General features: G+C 38.3%; 3 protein-coding genes across 9 annotated transcripts; 2 read left to right on the top strand and 1 right to left on the bottom strand.

Moving 5' to 3' along the window:
• Window positions 1-997: 997 nt before the first annotated feature.
• Window positions 998-4666, top strand: LOC103954964 (serine/threonine protein phosphatase 2A 59 kDa regulatory subunit B' gamma isoform). Its single transcript, XM_048578178.1, has 2 exons — window positions 998-3055; window positions 3884-4666. The coding sequence occupies exons 1-2, from the start codon at window positions 1820-1822 to the stop codon at window positions 4271-4273; spliced, it is 1626 nt and encodes a 541-aa protein (XP_048434135.1). The 5' UTR covers window positions 998-1819; the 3' UTR covers window positions 4274-4666.
• A 171-nt stretch (window positions 4667-4837) lies between these two features.
• LOC103954963 lies at window positions 4838-6115 on the bottom strand. Of its 2 annotated transcripts, none has more exons than XM_009366815.3 (2): window positions 5971-6115; window positions 4838-5408 (listed from the first exon to the last, which is right to left on the bottom strand). In XM_009366815.3, the coding sequence occupies exon 2, from the start codon at window positions 5386-5388 to the stop codon at window positions 4951-4953; it is 438 nt and encodes a 145-aa protein (XP_009365090.2). In that variant the 5' UTR covers window positions 5389-5408; window positions 5971-6115; the 3' UTR covers window positions 4838-4950. The 2 variants fall into 2 exon arrangements, with proteins under 2 accessions (XP_009365090.2, XP_009365092.2); XM_009366817.3 differs by having other exon boundaries at window positions 4838-5411; window positions 5971-6104.
• A 124-nt stretch (window positions 6116-6239) lies between these two features.
• Window positions 6240-11167, top strand: LOC103954962. 6 transcript variants are annotated; one of them, XM_048578174.1, is made up of 18 exons: window positions 6241-6508; window positions 7007-7124; window positions 7223-7410; window positions 7498-7605; window positions 7793-7857; window positions 7988-8093; window positions 8361-8444; window positions 8731-8877; window positions 8964-9092; window positions 9376-9443; window positions 9606-9639; window positions 9726-9810; window positions 9924-9991; window positions 10088-10201; window positions 10279-10314; window positions 10424-10510; window positions 10609-10721; window positions 10800-11167. In XM_048578174.1, the coding sequence occupies exons 1-18, from the start codon at window positions 6371-6373 to the stop codon at window positions 10894-10896; spliced, it is 1785 nt and encodes a 594-aa protein (XP_048434131.1). In that variant the 5' UTR covers window positions 6241-6370; the 3' UTR covers window positions 10897-11167. The 6 variants fall into 6 exon arrangements, 4 of the variants coding, with proteins under 4 accessions (XP_048434132.1, XP_048434131.1, XP_009365089.2 ...); XM_009366814.2 differs by having other exon boundaries at window positions 6242-6508; window positions 10630-10721; XM_048578176.1 differs by having other exon boundaries at window positions 6384-6508; window positions 6988-7124.
• Window positions 11168-15607: the final 4440 nt, after the last annotated feature.

Genomic DNA, 15607 nt, shown 5'->3' with positions numbered 1-15607 from the left:
CTGCATAATTAACTGTTGCTGTATGTTATTTGTGCATGTCTCAGATTTTGAAGAATCAAATTCTGGATTCACGTCGAGTCGCATCTTTGGTACATTTCTCTGGTCTTTGTTATTACCATGCTACTATGGTACACATTATCTAAAATCTCTCTCTCTCTCTCTCTCTCTATCTAGAGACCAAATGGAAGACAGAGTCATGAGATGTCTAAAGAGGCATCTTGACCTAACTTGGCCAGCAAAGCTGATGATTAAGTCTCTTATCTTGGCCAACCAAGCTATTTAATATATATATATATATATATATATATAATTATAGATATTATATTAATTTTTTTTTTCTATTTATACTATATATTTGTTCATTGTACTAAAAAATAACAGGTTATGTTGGATTTAATATTTGTATTTTTGATAAAGTGATCCACTTTTACTGAGAAAAGATAATTTCAACAATGGCCTAATAGGATAAACTGTGCTCATTACGACTAAAAACAAAAAATTGGATAAACAGTGATTGTGGTGATAAGGCAATCGAAAATAGCTCTGTGGTAGAAAATTAGGATTTGAATCTTCGTGTAGTGTTTTGGCAAATGTAGGTTAAAAGTAATTTTTCCGATAAATATCCGTTAAATACAGGGTAAAAATATACTTTGACTGTGAACCTTCTCCTCGTCGAGGAGTTGACCTTGAGATCTTATATGGAGGAGCTCGGTTGCAACGGGTGGTGCTTGGTTTTAAGAATTTGTCGCAAAACTTTCCTAGACCGCGAGGAACTCTTCAAAAGCTGGCTCACAACTGCAGTTTATATAAGAAGTTAGAGGGTCAGCAGATACACGAGGAAGAAGAATGTGCACACGTCAAGGTATATTTTTATCTTTGTATTTGACGAACATTTAATAAAAAAATTATTTTTGGACTAAATTCGTTAATGGACTTCCACGCGTTTAAATCCTAATTTATTCGTTTTTTGTTCTACTCAATCACATGTGGTTCTATTAAAGATGTGAGAATTGTCATGTTCGGACCAGTCGTACTAAAATTAGTCTTGCCAATTTATTCTCCTATATTTTATGCAAGTTTATTTTCACTTTATAAACAAAAGACATATTTCTTTCAATTTTTAGAAATAAAATAAAATAAAATACAGGTTAAACGGTTAAAGGACGTTTGTGTAAATAGCAACTCTCCCAAATTGTTTTTCTTCCACTTTCGTTTTCTCCATCGGAAGTTCGAAACAACGATAAAAGCAAAGTTGGAGTTTTTTTTTACGGAGAGGAGCTTACATTTTGCAGAGAAATGTTGAGGCTCCGCTGTATTTATATCTAACCAGACAATTTTATTTCCGTTTTTTTTTTTTTGTTTTTAAAACTATGATTCTTTTGGCTTTACCCTTTTGCCTCTCTCTCTTCAAATTGTGGGGTTTTATCAGCTGAAGACCCGACTTCCAGACTTGCGGCTCGGATTTTTCCAGGTCTTCCTTCACATTTTCACACGTTTTTTCGCACTTTCTCGGATCCCTTTGCTTACGCAGTCAATGTAAGTCGATTTTTCTTGCGTATCTCTTCAATCTGTTCAAAACCCACAATTTTTTCCCTTCAATTTGAATTCTTTGTCCGGAATTATGAGGATTTCGTGCCCGGATGAATCGTCTAGGGCAAGGGCATGTTCCTCTGATAGCGTTTTTGTTTCTGTTCATAAATTGTGACCTTTCGTGTGGATTAGATTGTTGGATTTTGGGAATGCCAATGATCTGAATTCGGTTCTGAGCTAGAAAGCTCGATTAGTCTTTACAGAAGTTTAGGGTCAAGGTTTTGTAGATATGATAAAAAATATATGGGGTAAAATACCTCGGAAACCCTCGAAATCATCGCAAAGCGATGCGTATAGTGACGGAGGGGCAAATGGGAATGGCCCAAATTCATCCCACAGCTCAAAATCGAGCTCTTCTTCGTCAAAATTTTCGAATTTGGGTTCGGGCAATTCTCGTTCGAGCAATGGAGTTCTTACCGCGCACTCCTCAGGCGGGGTTAAATCGAATCACTCAAAGAAATCAGCTCCCCTTGCAACTCAAGCAGGTCCTTTGTTGTCAGCGGGTGCATACGAGGCTCTGCCGAGCTTCAAGGATGTTCCAAGTTCAGAAAGGCAGAATTATTTTATTAAGAAGTTGAATATGTGTTGTGTGGTTTTTGAATTTAATGATCCCTCGAAGAATCTCAAGGAGAAGGACGTCAAGAGGCAAACTTTGCTTGAACTTGTAGATTACATTTCATCAGTAACATCGAAGTTCAATGAGGTGGCAATGCAAGAGATTACAAAGATGGTGGCGACCAATCTGTTTCGTACATTTTCGTCTTCCAATCTTGATAACAAGGGTCCTGAAATTTATGACCAAGACGAGGAGGACCAAATGTTGGAACCAGCTTGGCCTCATCTGCAGATTGTGTATGAATGTCTATTAAGATTTGTGGCTTCTCCAGAGATCGATGCCAAGCTAGCTAAAAGATATATTGATCATTCGTTTGTGTTGAAGTTGCTTGATTTGTTTAACTCTGAGGACCAAAGAGAGAGGGAATACTTAAAGACGATTCTCCATCGCATTTATGGGAAGTTCATGGTGCATCGACCGTTCATTAGGAAATCCATTAACAACATCTTCTTCTGGTTCATTTTTGAGACTGAGAAGCACAATGGGATTGCGGAATTGCTTGAAATCTTAGGCAGCATAATCAATGGTTTTGCTTTGCCTTTGAAGGAAGAGCACAAGCTGTTCCTTGTTCGTGCCTTGATTCCTCTTCACAAGCCCAAGTGTGTATCTATGTACCATCAGCAACTCTCATATTGCATTAGTCAGTTTGTGGAGAAAGATGCCAAGCTGGCAGATACAGTGATTCGAGGACTGCTGAAGTATTGGCCCATAACGAATAGTTCAAAGGAAGTTATGTTCCTTGGTGAATTGGAAGAGGTTCTGGAAGCTACACAGCCATCAGAATTTCAGCGCTGCATGGTCCCCTTATTCCGTCAAATTGGTAACTGCCTAAACAGCTCACATTTTCAGGTACTTTTCAAATAATACTTCTGATGGCTGTCCATTTTCAATGTCTTTCTTCCAGCGTAATGTTTCTCAGCATGATGAATTTTATAGATTCTCATACGGTTGCCCTTTGAACTGGTCACCCAGTTGGTTTTGTGAGATGTACTAGATATGTTAAAGCTTGAGGCTTTTGATTTTTTTGGAGATTTTTGTCTTCAACAAATCTGTAAATTTCTGTGTCTTTCCTTTCAAATCAAGTTTTTGCATACTTGTTCACGAAATCGCTTTGCATTTTTTATCTGCACCACTTGGTTGAGTGACAATTATAGAATTCCCGTTGTCAGAACTGTTGGGTTACTTCAGATTGTGGTTCAGGTTCATTGGAACCGGGGTGATGTGCTAGTTGTCAAAATTGGTTTAGACGGGTTGTCCAAGTTACACCTAAGTATAATGGTGCATTAATGAACAACTTCATATTTGCTTTACAAAGTAGTAAGTTGAGATTTCCCTTGAGTTGGAGAGCAATATGGGTTCTGAATGGCGGTGGAAGATTAGAAATCATTTGAGTTGAGAACTTTAGGTGTCATTTGTTGGTAAGTTTTGCTGGCGCACAGTAGGTTGATGGTGATAAGAATTTCTGCTGTTCATGGTAGTCCGTGTGAATTTCTGATTTAAGTACCTTTTCTTACGTAGATACAATTTGGTATTTACTATTTAGGAAACTGGACAGCAAATGGTTTTGGTGTGCAAGATTTGGTATATATGTATGGTTCATTACAATGATCTGAAATTTGGATTGTCACTTTAGTTTTACTTGATGTGAAGTTGTCTTAACGTGCTTTCCACTGGCAGGTAGCTGAACGTGCATTGTTTTTGTGGAATAACGATCACATAAGAAATTTGATCACACAGAATCGCCAAGTGATTCTGCCAATAATCTTCCCAGCCCTGGAGAAAAACACACGGAGTCATTGGAATCAAGCTGTTCAGAGTTTGACACTGAATGTGAAAAAGATATTCTCAGATGTTGATCAAGAACTCTTTGATGAGTGCTTGGTCGGCTTCCAAGAAGATGAATCCAAAGAGAAAGAAACACAGGAGAAACGTGAATCAACGTGGAAACGGTTAGAAGATGTGGCTGCCTCCAAGGCTTTGGGCAATGAGGCTGTGCTTGTCTCAAGATTTACTTCCTCCGTTGCCATTGCTACTAACCCAAAACCACGGGCTTCTTCAGGTGGTTGAGTTGAGACCCTCGCGACTCACAAATTCTGTTTTCCCTAATCAGTCATAATCGGAGGAAAGAGTGTTGTACCCTCTACAGCCATGGAGGTGTGTGTAATATAAAGAATTTGTTATAGGGATGAGTGATTATTACATGTTAGATTGATGATCAAATTTGTTGTATAATGGTGAGAAAAGTTTACATTTTTCTGTTTCTGTTTCTGTTTCAATTTTCAACCAAAGCAATGTATTCTGTCTCTCGGAAATGTTTCCGTAGTCCGGTGCTTGACACCGTCCCGGCTTACGGATTGCATTCTTAGAGCCGTAGGCTTGATACTTGTTTAGGAAATTTGTACTTCATCATGCCAGAAATGGTAGATTTTGTTGTTCAATAAGAAATTATTCTATCCCGGATCTTTGATGCTGCGGTTTCTCCTTTCTATTCTCTTTAACTACGCTTCGCACCAAAGGTATGGCGGAGATTTGCGACCCAAATGTTGTCCTCGGCGAAGCATGGCTTTGTGCTTCAGGGATTACCAGAAGATGGGTCTGTCAAAAATCTTGTTTAAGCAGTTGCGAACTTGATGCAGAAAAAATGTTTGCAGTTCATGTGAAAATAGTATCAAATACGAACTTGAAGTCTACAAATCTAGTCCAAAGAGCGTACATATCATGTTGAAATACAAAATTCAACAATACTAATCATCGCCATAGGCTCGGAAACTGTAACGCTCTTGGTAAGGACCATTGAACCAGAGGTCAGCCTCCAGCCACTTGGGATAACGAACAAGATCTCCTGCCACAAATTGCATGTACTGCTGGCTGCCTTCAGGCACGACTCTCACCTCTCCTTCCTCAATGTAAACCAGCTGGTCCACCTGCCAGTCCCACGGCAGCTTGCACTTACCCGTCTTCCACATTGACCATCTCGAGACTCCAAGCTGTGCTAGTCTCTCCTGTGACACCCTTCTTTCCACTCTTACTTGGTACAGTTCCTCCAGAGGTTTCTCTATTCGCATTGCCTTCACTTTCATACCGCGAGGTTGTGCATTAGCACTACTCCGCTCGCTCCAATCTCTGCCACTTCTGCTGACTGAGAGTGAGCTGAAAGTTGGGGCCATGATCACACTTGCCATGTCTTATCTGCCTTGATTGCCTGCTAACAATGCGGCATTGCACAATTAATCAACAAAGGCAAACCAACAAGATGATATCTCGATCTAACGTAATCGCTCTGGATAGCCAAATCCCAAATCCCAAATGCAAAGAGAGTACAAGTAAGCAATATGCTGCTTCTTGGTGGTCTCAAAATCTCACATTTTCCCCAGAAATTCTATGTCGTCGACTAATTGTAGCAATCATTAACAGCTCCAAAACATTCTATTAGAAAGTGAGCATCCAACGCAAAATCAATTGGCAACGTGAGGAGACGCTCAAATTTAAACTATTATGTAATGCTTACTCTCCGATGATGATTCACGCTCTCAACACGCACCACACAAAATGACAGAAATCAGATATTTGGACTAAAATCCCTAATCCCTAATCCATATTTCAAACAAATTATACAACTTTGATTCTCAAGATTTGTTTTTTTCTTCTTTTTTCTTCCAAATTAAGTGAAACCCAGTAAGCAAAAAACTCCATCCAATAGAACAAAACCCAGAAACAGCATAATTTGGAAATTAAATTCAGATGAGAAAGTTATGGGATTTTACCTGTTGAGATGCAACCTTCAAATTCAGAGGAGAACAGTGAGAGACTAAGCAGGAAGAGCTCTGAAACAAAAACCCCAACCCCTCCTCCAAGGTTTATCCAATACCCCAATTATTTACCACTGCTTACAAGGACTTTGATTCGGTCACACACCCGTGACCAACTTTTCCTCACCCGCACCAACCTACAGATTTGACCGGGAACTGGCTAGTTCAGTTTCCTTTTCTTTTTCTTTTTCGAGAAATGAAAAGTGAAAGAAGTTGGTTTGGTCGTTATTTGTGAACGTGTCGAGTCCTGGGACGGATACATTTCTGGGGCTTCAGACGACTTTAGATATGACATGCTTTTAGCGTCAGATGCGGAAGTGAGAGGAGTTGGTTCTGTACGTAGTTTTCAGGAGTGATGGTGGTGCTTCAGCTTCAATCCGTCAATGGATTGTTTCAGAGCACAAAGGAGGGCCCACTACTTGCTCGGAGAAGAAGTGCAAGAGCTCGAAGATGCCTCTGCTTGCAGACTCAGGCCCCTCCCTCCAGAACTCAGGTACCCCTTGTATTTAAGTTCCAAATTTCGTTTCTTTGTTTTGCGTGTGTTAGTTCAGGTACGGAACTGACGTCTGTTCTTTATTAAACGATAGACTATGAATATGTCATCGCCAATCTGTCGATATTATTGTCACGAACAAAATATACTGACATGTTTCTGGTAAGGACACTGCTTGAATGAGTCATTCCTCGTTCCTGCAAATCACAGTCTGAAACATTGACAAGTAATTCATCAAAAACACGTAAAGAGAATTTTTTGCACGCATATCAAATTGGAATTGGCATAAATGTACAAATTCCTATTTCATTGGGAAGGAGCCAAAAAAATCTCCTTCGATAATATCTACGCGCGTTTTGTTCTTTAATAAAGGGCGGACGTCCTGCACAGAGAATTTATGCACAGATTTTTCTCTTCTTGTTGTTTTGGAAGCTTGAATTGCATCATTGGATGGAAACTGAGTAAATGATTGTTTGAAGTTAATAATTTTGAGTGTAGAGGATAATGGAGAGTATATCAGTGAGTGGGGAAGTTGGTGGTGCTGGTGGATCATATTCATACAGTGCCTTGAAGAGGCTGGACCAAGTTTGGTCTACTATTTGCTCTGCACAAACAGGTGGAGTGCATGCTATTTCATCAGTTTTCTCGTATTTGATTGTGATAAATGTATGCGAAATTGGTGAAATGTTGGTGATTTTGACATGTATCCTGTAGTTGTGGAAGAACCAAAGAAAGTGGTTTCGAGCATTCCTGGACTCTTTAGCAATTCTGATCTGGCTAACAAAGCGGTTGATACATTTGATGTGTTAATCTGTGGTGGAACTTTGGGAATCTTCATTGCTACAGCCTTGTGCGCCAAAGGTCTTCGAGTAGGGATTGTCGAAAGAAATGTGCTAAAGGGGGTAAGAAATTGTACTGTGAAGTTTATTTTGGAATATAATGTACTGTATTATATATTGCTTATGGATATTTTGGTGATCAATGATCAGAGGGAACAGGAATGGAATATCTCAAGGAAAGAGCTCATGGAACTTGTAGAAATCGGAGTTCTGTTAGAAGGTGACATTGAAGAAGTTACTGCAGCTAAATTCAACCCTGTAAGTTCTTTGACTACAGTACATTTCTAACGGTTTGTAAGATCAACTAAATTTAAGAGGGGTTCATCCCTACCTAAACAGTGCTTATTTTATGAGTAGTATGCCGGAGGTTGTGTTACACAATCAACTTTCATACTATGTGGTTTATTTATGTCAACTATTTCTTGGCATTTGATGTACTGATCAGAACAGATGCGGCTTTGAGGGGAAGGGTGATATCTGGGTTGAAGATATTCTCAATCTTGGTGTTTCGTGAGTTCTCTTCTTCCTGTAAATTGCATTAGTTTTTTTTATAGCGATAGAATTATGAGCAATGACAGGAAAAGAATGATGGTTCTGCAACTCAAAACTTTACTCTGAATCGCCCTTTCTATAATCACAGGCCAGTGAAGCTTATAGAGGTTGTGAAGAATCGTTTTACTTCTCTAGGTGGAGTCATGTTTGAAGGCTGCAGTGTCTCCGGCATCAGCATTTATGAAGATGCAGCTGTGAGTTTCTAACAAATTCCATATAGTTCGTTCTAGTGCGTTAAATTTTACGAGTTGTATGTTACAAGAAAGGCCAACTATGGTTCTTACAAACTATCTAAATTATGCTAGTAACCTGTTAAAACACAAACGATTAAAATTGTCACGACATATTGTACTATTATTCGAGAGGTTGAATGTATTTTGACAATTGCATAAGCACATACGATATTTGAAGATTAATGAGCTAATGACTAGCATGAATTCCTCTTGCAATTTTCTCAACAGGTCTTACAACTCAATGAGGAAAAGATTTTGTCGTCTCGCCTCATAATTGATGCAATGGGGAATTTCTCTCCAATTGTAAAACAGGTCGGTTTTCTATGTTTCTGCATAATTGGAGTACGAGTGCATTTTTTAAATAAGCAACTAATCCTTAGAGTTTGAAGATTGTAAAAGTATAAACACATAACTTCTTCACTGTTAGTTATATTTATAGAAAGAATGATGACCTAATCACAATTTCTTGATCCTCATGTATCAATGTACCAACAGTTTTTATTCTTGTGTCTATTTGATGTCAAACTTAGGTAGCAGATTTTAATGCATACGGACAATCCGGGCTAAAATTGAGTCTCATTGATGGCTTAATTGGCAGATAAGATCCGGAAGGAAGCCAGATGGAGTTTGTGTTGTTGTTGGATCCTGTGCTCGTGGATTTACAAATAACTCTACCAGTGATGTTATATATAGCAGTTCATTGGCAAGGAAGGTCGGGAGCTCAGAAGCCCAACTCTTTTGGGAGGTAACTTGACTTTGTGGTTGGTAGCTTGTAATGTCAAGAGGAGATGTTTTGCTTATCAGATTCAAGTCTATCTAAACATTTCACAGGCATTTCCAGCTGGTTCTGGTCCTACAGATCGCACAACTTATATGTTCACTTATCTTGCTCCTCAACCCCAATCGCCAAAGATAGAGGAACTGTTAGAAGAATATTGGAAATTGATGCCAGAGTATCAGGTTAGTTCGTCCTCGTGTCTCTTATCCAAGATCTTGAGCATTGCACTTCCGATAATTGTCTCGCATCTCTAAACATTCATAGGGCATCACATGGAACTTATGTGTTCAAAGAACTAAATATCCCTAGTGTTATTCGGTTCTAATCCAGCCTCTCGAGCTTAGAGAACCCTCCAGATGAGGCCTGATTCAATTCCATTCTAGACATTAAAATAGCGTTCCAGTTCAGATGCTATTTCATTTCACCTTATAGCTCAAGTTTTAACCACGCACAAATAATTTGTAGGAAGTCTCTCTTGATGACTTGGAGATACAGAGGGTGCTATATGGTATTTTTCCTACATATCGTGACAGGTAAATTGTAATAATGCAAACTATTGCTTGAACTGCAACGAGATTTTGTTCACATTCCAAAGAAGCGAAATATTCTCGTACTTCTCTCAAGTTAGAATACACTCGATTAATTTTTGTATCTGACACCTTTCAATTCTTAACTGGGAACGACGAACTTGACAGCCCGCTGCCAGCAGCTTTTAATCGGGTTTTACAGGTGGTAACTTATATCCTTACAAAACCACCTATAGATTATGGTAGAATACCAAAAGGGGAAGGTGTGATAAAATGATTCTCATGCAGTTTGGTGATGCTAGCGGAATACAATCACCCGTTTCATTTGGTGGTTTCGGAAGCTTGACTAGGCACCTCAACAGGTTGTCAAACGGTATGCACTTACATGGGAGCTTTGTTTATTTTGTGTCCAAAAAATGATAACCTGTGCAAATTTTAGTACGAGATTAAACTTAATAGGATCCATCTTTTTTCATTGGTGAAAAGGAATATATGAAGCAATGAGCGACAATCTTCTTGACTCGTACAACTTGTCGCTTCTGAACCCTTACATGGTTGGTGTCTTTGATGATCACTGGCAAAGCAGTAACCCTGGATTTTTCTTTCTTCTCATGATTATCTGATTTTGATTCAATATCTGTTTAGTGCAGCCCAACTTAAGTTCTTCATGGTTGTTTCAAAGAGCAATGTCTGCAAAGAAAGAGTCTAATGTTCCGCCAGATTTCATCAATGAGCTCCTTTACACCAATTTTCAAAGCATGCAGGTAGGACTGTCCATATGGAACACAGTTGAGTAAGTTTTTAATTCTGTTATTAAATTTTCTTTGCTTGCTTTCTTCAGAGGCTCGGGGATCCAGTCCTAAGACCATTTCTTCAAGTAATTTTCTTTCCTTATGATTTATTCATTTGATTTGAAATGGGAATCAAGTTGGCTGAACTTGATGTAGTGTGAGAGATTATAACTATATAAGCGTGTATTGCGACAGGATGTTGTACAATTTGGACCTCTTGCCAAGACATTAGGCCTAGTCATGTTAACTAAACCTCAAATCATTCCATCAATCTTCAAGCAGGTAATCAATGAGTTAAGAACTCCTGTTTTTTGTTTTTGATGTGATAATGCGTAAACCAAATTCCTCTATACAACTCGGTAAGCAGTCTCAGTTATCAGGTAGAATTCCTCGTGTTTCAGGTTGGAATTCCTGTGCTTCTTGACTGGTCTGGACATTTTTCCATGCTGGGGTACTACACGTTTCTCTCAACTTTTGCTGACCCTGTAGTAAGGTAAATAATTATCGATGGTCATGGTAAATATGTTAGCAGAATGTATATCTCACTGTCACTTGTTGCATATTTCACAAGGTCTTTTTTGAGTACACTTCCAACCCAGGCGAAGTACGAGTGGAAGCGACGTCTTGAGGCTTGGAAATATGGCGCAGGTTTAGATTACAAGTCATGAGGAACGGGAAACAGTGAGCAGCTGCATTTGGACGAGTACCTGGTTTCTTCAGTTCGGAGGGCCGGCCACGAAAAGGGGGGGACAGATTCCTGCCAAAAATCTGCTAATATATTCGGCCGGAAACAACAACCGGGCGTGGAAAAAAGAAGACTGAAAATTAAAAGCAAAAACCTTAAGGGTAATGGACACATTATTCACACTGACTATAATGTACTCAATCACGTGTTGAATAATTCCCGTATTCATATCAAATAAGAGTATTTAACCGGCATGACTGTGAGTTTTGAGAGACTCATATGATCGGAGGGAGTGAGAGGAAGTAGGAGAGAGCTGGTTTTTATTTTTATTTTTAATTAATTTCTTTATTTTATTGCTTGAAGTCTTTTAATACTATTGCTTTTTTTTTATATTTTATTCTCCTCCTCCTTTCCTTCTTCCGCTTAAAAAGACTTTTATTTTAAATCTAAATCATAATACTAAGCATGGGGGTTGAGTGACATTGAGAAAGAGGATGACAAGAACGATGTCATATTAGACTCAAATGATTGTGGTCGGTAGCTTAGGACACGATATATTTTTATTTTTCTTAGATCAAAAGAGTGTTATAACATGAGAATTTTGGGATCTTTTGATCTATAATTCTTGCTCCGTCACTCGTTTATTGGTGTGGGTTACTAGCTACCTCACTTATAATTAGAGTATAGAAAATTTGCAATAAGTTCTTTAGGCTTACTAAAATTATGGACCTTAATTATGGATAAGTTGAATTATATAGGTATTTATTTAAGATCAATTTCATATTGTTAAAACTTGAACGTCGAAACAAGAAGATGGTCAAGTGTAGCGGCTACTTTTGAATAAACTATAAGGGAATGTTTTTTTTCCATCCCCATCCCCATCCCCATCCCCATCCACATCCATTGACAAGACCATTATAGCATTCTTCTTCTCGCACAGCAAGCACATAAACAAATATCTCCTCTTTCAGTCTTTCTTGCTTGAGGAAAGAAGATTCTGTCTTTTGCATTATTACCGTAAGTAATTAAAAAAGTAGAAAAATATTCCACACACAATCGTCATTGTTTCAAGAAAATTAATGATTGTTATCTACTTAGAATCTTAAATATTATCGAGAAATCAAATCGCCGAAACGTATATTGGATAGATAGCTCAAGTGGTTAAGAGTGTATTCACATACACACTCAACAAGGTCTTGTGTTCGAGTTTTCCCTCCCTCGTATCTCTAGGGTTTTGTTTACTCACATGTTCTAAGTCGCTCAACAAGGTCTGGGAAGGCATGCCTTCTTTCACATGCACACAGATATACATACATACATACAAGTATATATAAATCCAGTAATAGGGTTACTGAGGTTTTACATATCAATTCCCAAATCCACAAGCCTAATAGTTGGTGGTGGGACGACAAGCATTTGCTAGATTACTCTTTTGACTTGAAATCCATCATGTTAGGCTATTTTCAACTACGTAATAATTTGCTCAACTAAAAAATTAGTGCAAATTTTACACGCGCACATACAACAGATTCAAATTAGACATTCATAAAGGCTCTGGTAGGGATGCCTTATGCGCAGCCAGTTGGCGGTGCACTTACACACCGTGGACCACACCCACCACCCACAGGCTGCCTCACCTTAGCTATTCTTCCATCTGCATTTAATCAAGTCCAAAGAGTCCAGCAAATTTCTATATTCATGGTTTAGAAGATAATTAAATTCCGGAAATTTTGAAAACTAGCCCAAATTTGAACATGTTTAAGACTAAAAGTTATAACCTAGTTTTCGGCTAGAGGCTCGAGCATTGATCAAGGGGTCTCAAGAGAGCTCGAGCATCGGTGTCAATTATATGTTAAATATAAATTAAGAAAATATACTTCTACATTCATGGTTAGGACATAGTTAAGTTTGGAAAATTTTGAACATGTTGAACACTTTTAACCTAGTTCATCGGTTTTCAGGGAGGTTCGAGCACTGACCGAGGGGTCTCAAGAGGGCTCGAGCATTGGTGTCAAATATATTTTGAAGATTGAAAACATTAGACATTCATATCGGATTTCAAATTTGAGATTTCAAAAGTACTACTATGACAAGTTGGCAAGGCTATAAATAGATAACCCTCAACTGCATTTGGTGCACCTGAGTTCTGTAGGGTTTGTGGACCCTGAACAGTCAACATATATTCCATGAGATCTGCACAAGGAGGGGGTAAGTAAGGGATATCCTCTTCTTAATTGTATGGTAGTTGCATGGAGTAATGGGTATTTACACTCTGCATTCAAATTTGGGTTCTAAAGCTCAGAAACAGCCAGCAGTACAGCATGCACACTCAATTAGATACCATTCCCAGTTTATTATGTGTACCTTATTACTCGTCACTATCTGATCATCACTTAATACTGTGAGAGTGATGAGCAACTAAACCTCATTCAGAAAACTCAACCAACTAGTTCTCATGGACTCGGAGATACTAGCAGATGAGCATACATTTTGTGTGTGTGAACAATTTTATTTTATTTTTTGTTTTTTTATTAAGTAGTGTGATTAGCTTTTAAAATTTTAAAAAGAGTATGAAATAATGATGATGAGACATTTTCTCAATTTTTAAAATTTTAAAAAGAGTATGAAATAATGATAATGAGACAGTTTCTCTTAATATTATATAATTAATGTATTGTCTTCCTTATGTAAATATTATGTAGCAAAAGTGAGAGTAAAATAGGAAAAATAGGAATATGATTGTCATTTTCTAAAAAAAAAATAAGGGTAAAATAGGAAAAATAGAGATATGATTGTCATTTTCTAAAAAGCTACAAAATTACTGTTTTGCCTTCCTCATGTCAATATTGTGTATCAAAAGTGAGGGCAAAATAGGAAAAAATGGGGGCAAAAATTTGACAATGAGGGTTCTCTTAATAGAATAGATATGATGATAAAGCTCCATTATGTCATATCATCTTGTGTTAGATCCCACATTACCCATGAGAGTGTATCTTCTATGCCTTATATGTACATGCCCACCTCCATATAGCATGAGGCATTTTTGGAGCTTATTGACTTCGGATTTCATCGGAACTCCGAAGTTAAGCGAGTTTGCGCGAGAGCAATCCTAGGATGGGTAACCCACTGGGAAGTTCTCGTGTGAGTTCCCAGAAACAAAACCGTGAGAGTGTGGTTAGGGCCCAAAGCAGACAATATTGTGCTACGGCGGAGTCGAGCCCGGGATGTGGTGGAGCTCGGGTCGGGATGTGACAATTTGGTATCAGAGTCAATCCATGACCGGAAGTGTGTCGACGAGAACGTTAGGCCCTTAAGGGGGTGGATTGTTAGATCCCACATCGCCCAGGGGAGTGGATCCTCTATGCTTTATATGTACATGCCCACCTCCATATAACACGAGGCCTTTTGAGAGCTCACTGGTTTCGGATTCCATCAGAACTTCGAAGTTAAGCGAGTTTGCATAAGAGCATTCCCAGGATGGGTGACCCACTGGGAAGTTCTCATGTGAGTTCCCAGAAACAAAACAGTGAGGGCGTGGTCGGGGCCCAAAGCGGACAATATCGTGCTATGGCGAAGCCAAGCCCAGTTGTGGTGGAGCCGGGGTCGGGATGTGACATCTTGTATTTTGTGCATATGCTCAATTTCCAACCGTGATCATGGCATATATACATACATACATACATACATACGTATATATTGATTTTCACACTCTAATTTTCTCTCATTGTATTCGTATCATTATTTTGTCATAAAATTCTTTGATTTATTAAGCACAAACACTAGAAAATAAGTAGTAGAATGACAGAAGAGTGTGCAAATCACAATATATCACTCCAATAATACGCTTGCTTTATGTATGAAGCCTTATTTCTGTTGTAGTGCAATTACCAAGAAAAATCCAGAAGATTAAATAAGATGGAAATTTGAATAGTTTATATTTAGATAGGTGTGGGAGTCACTGCAGTAGTCTGGAGTCTCAAAGATGAAAGAAACTGTGAAACCAAATACTTCTCATGCATCAGATTTTGGCAGGCCAAAGCACATGCATGCATCCAATTTAAGTTCCCAAAATGCAAATAAGAAATTATATATGCATGCAGTAGTTATCTCAGGTAAAGATTAAACAAGCCAAAAGAAAATTAATTAATTAATTGAAGAAAATACAATCCGAAAGAAAAGAAAAGAAAAGAAAAAATAACAGTCAAACAAGACTATATGAATCACTCTTACATGGGTTTTCTTAAAGCTCTACACAATCACCTTCTGTACAATATCTCTACAAATGGGGCATCGAAATTCAAGGCCTACTGATATGATTATCATTTGGCATATAGAAATATCCAGCTATATATATATGTTAAAGCTAACTACTAATTAACTACAGCATACAAAATAATTTATCATGAAGCATATCTTTAGTAAATATAATTTAAGTAAACAAGCTAGCTAGATAAATATGTGTGTTTATCTGGAAATGGGAGTTCTTCAAAAACTTGAAAGATCATCGCTTGTTGTGTAAAGGGTTTGATCCTGTCGGAACCCTTCGCTCCTCGGAAACGAAATCTCTGGCTAGATCTTTGGTAGAGGGAGCACTAGTCATTGATGGCCTGAAAACTTGTTGGCTTCTTGCCGAAGATGGGCTCGGAAAGCTTCTCCGAATTGCATGAGTTCTTGGAGCAAAGAGGGGGATGAGC

The sequence above is a fragment of a genome, unplaced genomic scaffold (assembly GCF_019419815.1).
Source record: "Pyrus x bretschneideri cultivar Hongxiangsu unplaced genomic scaffold, Pyrus_bretschneideri_v1 Contig12, whole genome shotgun sequence".
NCBI lineage: Eukaryota > Viridiplantae > Streptophyta > Magnoliopsida > Rosales > Rosaceae > Pyrus > Pyrus x bretschneideri.
The sequence above is the reverse complement of the archived record's forward strand: the minus strand, read 5'-3'. Positions and strand labels throughout refer to the sequence as shown.

What these genes read in the sequence shown, in the direction of transcription:
- LOC103954964 (XM_048578178.1), top strand. Translation starts at nt 1,820, where the DNA reads ATGATAAAAAATATATGGGGTAAAATACCTCGGAAACCCTCGAAATCA. An exon ending in TAAACAGCTCACATTTTCAG is followed by an intron (nt 3,056 to 3,883) that starts GTACTTTTCAAA and finishes TTCCACTGGCAG; the next exon opens with GTAGCTGAACGTGCATTGTT.
- LOC103954963 (XM_009366815.3), bottom strand. Translation starts at nt 5,388, where the DNA reads ATGGCAAGTGTGATCATGGCCCCAACTTTCAGCTCACTCTCAGTCAGC.
- LOC103954962 (XM_048578174.1), top strand. Translation starts at nt 6,371, where the DNA reads ATGGTGGTGCTTCAGCTTCAATCCGTCAATGGATTGTTTCAGAGCACA. An exon ending in AAAGAAATGTGCTAAAGGGG is followed by an intron (nt 7,411 to 7,497) that starts GTAAGAAATTGT and finishes ATCAATGATCAG; the next exon opens with AGGGAACAGGAATGGAATAT. An exon ending in CTGCAGCTAAATTCAACCCT is followed by an intron (nt 7,606 to 7,792) that starts GTAAGTTCTTTG and finishes TGTACTGATCAG; the next exon opens with AACAGATGCGGCTTTGAGGG.